General features: G+C 45.5%; 1 protein-coding gene across 2 annotated transcripts in view; it reads right to left on the bottom strand.

Annotated features, from left to right (window-relative positions):
* LOC119444073 (uncharacterized) overlaps positions 1–6,000 on the bottom strand; it is a 31,809-nt gene continuing 25,809 nt past the window's right edge. For both annotated transcript variants that reach the window (XM_037708575.2, XM_049665047.1), the window contains 2 exons: positions 3,364–3,417; positions 1–106 (listed from right to left, as the gene is read on the bottom strand). In XM_037708575.2, coding sequence (XP_037564503.1) covers positions 17–106; positions 3,364–3,417 — 144 coding nt within the window. In that variant the 3' untranslated portion in view covers positions 1–16. The remainder of the gene's footprint in view (positions 107–3,363; positions 3,418–6,000) is intronic.

Raw genomic sequence — 6,000 nt, 5'->3', positions numbered from 1 at the left:
CAATGCTGCCTGCAAATTATTCCTGGTGTCCCAAAATCTTGAGGATCCATTTTCCGACAGCCATTCCCATGTTCTTTGAAAGTGGGATGTGATCCATAACGCACTCCTGAAAAAAGGACAAATTATTTGACATTTAATATATGCAAAAGAGGCAATAGGCGATGCAAATTGTTGATTGAGGGGAATGAAGCGGAAATTCTTTCATTTTAATATTCATAATTTACTTCGTTTGAATAAGTTCCTTCGTTTTCGTAAAGAAAATGTTTTGCACTGTATATTAGAGCAACTGAAGAAAATATGACTCAAGATTGGTTGCTTGCTGTGCTAGTTGGTTCATTAAAACGTATGTAACAACGCGAAAAAATAAGGAAGGAACGACGACACAAAGTGAAAAAAGCGCTGTTCAAGACCACTGACTCAAGGCTAGTCTCCTGAAATTTCTCGTGCATGCAGATGATGCGCAGATGGAACTTTCCCATAAAGAACCTGGTTGCGTTGTGGGAGCAGTAGAACCCAGAATTCTAGCTACAGAAATCTGTCGATCATTACCGCAACTTTCACTAATTTTAGCTGAAAAACGAAAAGTGCCTCGGAAGAGCTCAGTAACCCGCTTTAGACATTGACGGTTTAGCGAGCTTTCTTAAAGTCGAACGTAGCGCTTTGCTAAACCTTCAAGATTGTATCCTTCTGCAATAAAAGTATTACGTGGTTCAGGGTAACTTTTCTATTTGTGAGACGAAAGAACAGCAGGCTTAAAGGTTCAGTAGGGACCACCGAAAGCACGCCTAAACGCGCTTTCCTTATGCTTTTGGTGTGTAAGAGTGCATTTTGTTTGCCCCTTGGCTAAGAGCGTTACCCTTAAGAGTGTACTTTTTTTTACTGTGTAGGCTACGACGTTACATGCTCGGAAGACTAAATAGCTTTGAAATAATATTGTTTAAAGTGCGCGCTCGGGATACGTTATTTCCCCTACTGGCAAGCAAGCATAGTTAGATGCAGCAATAAAGCAGTCTACAAGTATGGCTTTTTGGGCTAGTTGGTTAGATACATAAGAGGTGGTCATAGCACTAGAAGACACGGACAAGAACGAGAGAACAGGACGAGCGCAGGCCAGCAGGAAGCCATATTGTGTAGCACCTGCCAGCCGACGAAAAGCCAGCCGAGAACAATGATAAAAATTGCTCCTCGCTTGATGTCCCCAGAAAAGGGCTCCAGTAACGGTATTCGCGCGTTCCTAAGGTCACGCACTTGAGAAAATCAAATTCGGAATTAACTGACAGCTAGAGTTTGCAGAGATTGTAAGCTTAAAAGGTATGCTTCTTTCCGTGCCCGGCTGTCTTATAGCAGAAGATTCAAGCAAATACCGGAAAGCTTTGGGCGAAAAAAACAGTTGCCTTTTCTAATTCTATACCGTCAAATGCAAAAGTACTGAGCCTTCACATCTACGTACAGTATTCTTGTGCACATAAGCGATTCGTTATTCACTCGTGCCTATGGTTACAAACAGTTTTGCTTGGTTCATTGGCTCTCTTCGGTTTCTGCTTACAGCGCAAATTTTGTTCTGTAATGTGCTGCGCCTAAGTGCTCGAACGGTGTAATGCCGTAACGGACTTTCACATCATTTGAGTAGGGCAGGTTAAGGAGACAGTAGCCGATGGCAAGCACAAAAATGGTTGTGGGATGTAAAAATTTAAGCCGCAAACTTTATGTACGAAGCTCTATCTTGACGAGAACCGATCATTGAGCTTAAATTTATTATAAAGTTGAGCTAGCTGATTCCCTCGAAACTACAGACAAGCCTGGGCGTGAAATTGCGGGCGGAGAATGGACACGTACAAATGTGCCTGCACGTCGTGTGGTGTCCATTCTTATTCCGGATTTTTACGCGCAGCCCTGTTTATGCAGTTGATTATAAAACAATGAAATTCGCATTTCATAATATCATTTATCTTTTCCTACAACAATACAGCTTCGGTTGCATTTTAATAATAAACGTGCCAGCTTTACCAGTACGTGTGGAATTTAGCGTAAGAAAAGCTCGAAGGGGTTTTGCAATTCTGTTTTAACGCGACAGCCTTAAGGGCCCCTGTCGCAGAAAATCCGGCGTCGGCTACAGCGTCGGCGTTAAGCATCGGCATCTGGCGGAAATAATCATTGCCGAACCACATCATCCCGAACCACCCCGACCACACAGGCGCTCCGCGTCGCGCAAGGCGTTAGTGAACAAAAATTGACTTTCTCAAAGTAAAATCCGTCAGAAAATCGTAAAGTACGACTTAACCACAACCTACACGCATGATAGCGTCGGATTGTAATTTGAATAAACCAGAAAAAGAAGCCTGATATGCAGCCAGGGACCTTTGAATGCAATCGCGTGCCGCTCTTAACCCCTTCAGTCTCGACGTCTACATTTGTGGACGCGAACTTTTTTGCCATTTCTGTGCAGTTGTAGCAAGGAATAGAGCACAAACAATAAGCTTAGGGTAACTTGAACATTCTGCCAGCCTAAATTACTTCCATTTTACTACTGAGTGATATTTATCGTTACAGAGTAGAGCTTTCGTGAAACCACTACCGTGTTTTAAGTGACGTTTGACGTGGCGCATGTCGGTAGCAACCTCAAAATATTTTTTTTGTTTCTTGGAATGCTTGCCGCCTATAAATAACTTGCGCAAGTATTTCGAGGGTGTGATTGAATCCTATTTATGAAGAAACGCAGCATGACTGACTTTACAATATTGAAATGTTTATTTGCTCTGTAATTATGATGAGTCATCATAAAATTCACAAATAGTCATTCTACCACCATGATTTGCTTTCGGTGGAGTCTCCAGCACCCTGGCCTAAAATTATCTATGTTCAGTACATCTATCGACTTTCGATCGTTATTCGATCATGACTGGAAAAGCTTAAGCGTCCTCCAATTCTGATGGTGTTTGGCTGTACTTTGGTTCTAGGCAACATTGAGGGGAATTTGGAAACCAAGCCTTTCTAAATTTTGGACACGCGCGCGCCTCAGGGACCACCAAACAATTAATAAATAATAAAAAAGGCCCTAGGGCCTTCACATTTTGATATAAGACGGCTAAAATTGCTCCTGTAAGAATGTCTTCCCTAGCAATGCATTTGTGTTTAAAGTGAAGCCGAGTTTAAGGGGATCAGTGTAAGCTTGTTCTTTGTAAGTTGGCTTTCCTAGGTTGTGTGTTGCAGTGAAGCCTACTCATAAAGAAAAATGTGATGCGAATGGAACCCGATAACGCTATCACGTTCCACTCTAAAAGGCGAAGCGTAAGCGTCCTCCAATTTTTGCTCACTGTGGTGTGTCTGAGATACGAAAGGTGCCCGAGACAGCTGCATACTTACGCTGACTTCCTTTCCAACCTTCTCGGGGTCATGCTTCAGCTCGGGCCTCGATTTCTGCACAGGAAATGCGAACGTCAGTGAACATAATCTAACTTGTTGCTAGCCACATTGCTGCACGCAACTCTTCAGGACGAGGAAAATGTGAGCATGCATATGTTACAGCAACAGATCAGTCTAATCGTGAGCGTTCTGGCTATTTCTGCACGGAAATATCGCACTGTTGTAGTATCTCGCGATTGGTTTTGTTGAATACTACGGTGGTTATGAGACTGCCCCCCCCCCTCCCTCCCCTATTCCCGCCTATTTTCACAATAAACCCGAAGTTTGCAATGTCTGCGGCGACACCACTAAGAAATGCTGGTTCCGTTGCAGCGGAACGATCGTATTAAGGTGAAAAGCGCTTTTGTCCGTGCCCTACGTAGCTTAAGCCAAGGTTTGTAGATATGTCGCTGATCTTTAGGGGGACGCGGGTAGAATCATCTGATAGTCCACTATTTCTGAGGAAAGTTCCACTAAATTTACATGATCATGTTATTCCAAGATTGAATAAGGATTTATAGAAGTCCTAAATTCAGGGAAATTGCAACGAGAAAGTTGTAGAGGGTCCAATGACGGGTCCCATGCAGCGCTCCTTACCATTTTACTACAAATACTTTTTAGCGCTTTGTAAACAAACAAACAAAGAAACAAACAAATAAATAAACAAACAAAAAGCCTGTGAAAGATTTATATATCGCCCAGGCATTTTGTTTGTTAGTCAATTGCATGGGTCCATGCTTGATGACGTCTTCAGCCCATGTCAAGTCCCGAAAAAAACGTTGTCTGCAGATATTGTACGTTGCTGTGAACATGTCAGCCAAATTTATTTCGTAATATAGCAGAATCCAATACGCGGTTGCTTTTGCCCAATAGCTGACATCAATCAAGAAGGGTGTTTCGATGAGTGCGCTTCTTCCTACTGTTACTGTGTATGTTTATTGACGAAGTTTAATAAACAGGCTGAAGTAAGCGAGAATCTGCTTCGAATTTTGATAATAATTAAGTACTTCCGGAAGAAGCCGAATATCGCCTGCTCAGGCGATCGGCCGTGGCCGCACGCGTAGGAATTAAACTTCGGCGACCTTGTCTGTCGGTGTGTGTCGTAGCCGGCGGGTCTCGCTAATTACGACTAGCTTTGAGCACTCAACAAGCCTAGAACCACGCGAAACTTAAGGTCCGACCACACTAACGCTTGCTAGAGTGCTGACTTGTTAGACGCCTTGGCAGGTTTCGCTTCGTGTTGAGCTATTGATGGCGCTTCAATATACACAAGTTGGATGTCGGTACTATCTGTTGGTCAAGCCGATGCAGGACAAAGCCGGTCCGCACCACATAGCACACTGCCAGACTGGAGCATATGAGTGCGAGCATGTAGCTGCACTCATATGTAGCTGCACTCATTACCCTGTCGTGCACACAGCAAACACTGCGCACGCGCACTACAGTAGCGTGTAGCTGCGGTCTGCTACGTAGCGTAGATACCGCGGCCGCCACGGGGTACCGCGATGAGTCCGCTGGCTGAGCGCACTGCGGCTCGCTCAGGACAACTGCATTCGGCGCCTCCTAGGCGCCAAAATCGGAAGCAGTGGCGTTTACGTGAACATCCAAATCAAACTTGAACTGCGCGCCAACGTGACGTTCAATAGGCGGAGAGTTCTGGGCAGGCCCCGCTCCACCATAGCCTTCGCAGTGCAAGGCATTGAAGAAGGAGCGGTAGCACCGCGAACGGGATGTTTGATTGCCAGTAACTCCGCTTCTATTGAACGCATTAAAGTACTTTCCGCAGCAAAGTATTTATGAAATAGCCTATTTTACCTTCAAATGCGTTTATCCACTTGCATAAAAAAGTCGCAGTGTAGCCCAAAAGGCGAAGCATCAATTCAAATTAGTAGAGAGCTATACGTAATAAGGATAGTAGTTTTATCGGCTGTATAAACGTGGACACATTCGCTTATAACTGAATTAACAATCATGGTGTAAGCGCGCTCGTACGCATTCGCTTGTAACTGAATTAACAAGCACGATGTCAGCGCTCACAAGCAAACATGAATAGATCACACTCGATGACTGCAGACAACCGCTGTCAAAATGCTGGCGTGAGCAAGCGCGCAAGCAGCAGCGAGAGAAGGTTCGTGCAGTCTATCGCTTCAACGGAAACTGAGCGGCGAAAGCACAGCACATACAAAGGTAGGAGCTGAGTGCAGATCGCTTTCAAGATACGGTGCGCGCGACCGCTCTCAGAAGCGCAAAGTACATACAAGTGCGCAGCTACTGGCAGAGTAGAAGCCACACCACTTCCCTCCCGCGCTGCCGTCCCACTTTCCTCCTTTCACGCGCGAGATTAAATTGCCAGATCCCCTTGCGCGGGGTCGCTATTTGCGTCGTTGGTTCCGGAGTACAACGGCGCCCCCCCCCCCTTCCTCGCTTTCATCCCCCCACGGCCTTTCGCGCGACGGAGACGTTGCGTTTGCTCTCCGCCGTGCGTTCGCTCTCCGTGAACGCGCGCATCCCTCGCGCGCTGTATGTGCCCCCTCGCACATAGATCATACGGCGCGCGGCGACTATTTTATCGCCCTTGGACTTTATACCGACGACGAC

This window comes from Dermacentor silvarum, chromosome 3 (genome assembly GCF_013339745.2).
Source record: "Dermacentor silvarum isolate Dsil-2018 chromosome 3, BIME_Dsil_1.4, whole genome shotgun sequence".
NCBI classification, from domain to species: domain Eukaryota; kingdom Metazoa; phylum Arthropoda; class Arachnida; order Ixodida; family Ixodidae; genus Dermacentor; species Dermacentor silvarum.
Note: the sequence above shows the minus strand (reverse complement) of the source record. Positions and strands in the feature narration are given on the sequence as shown.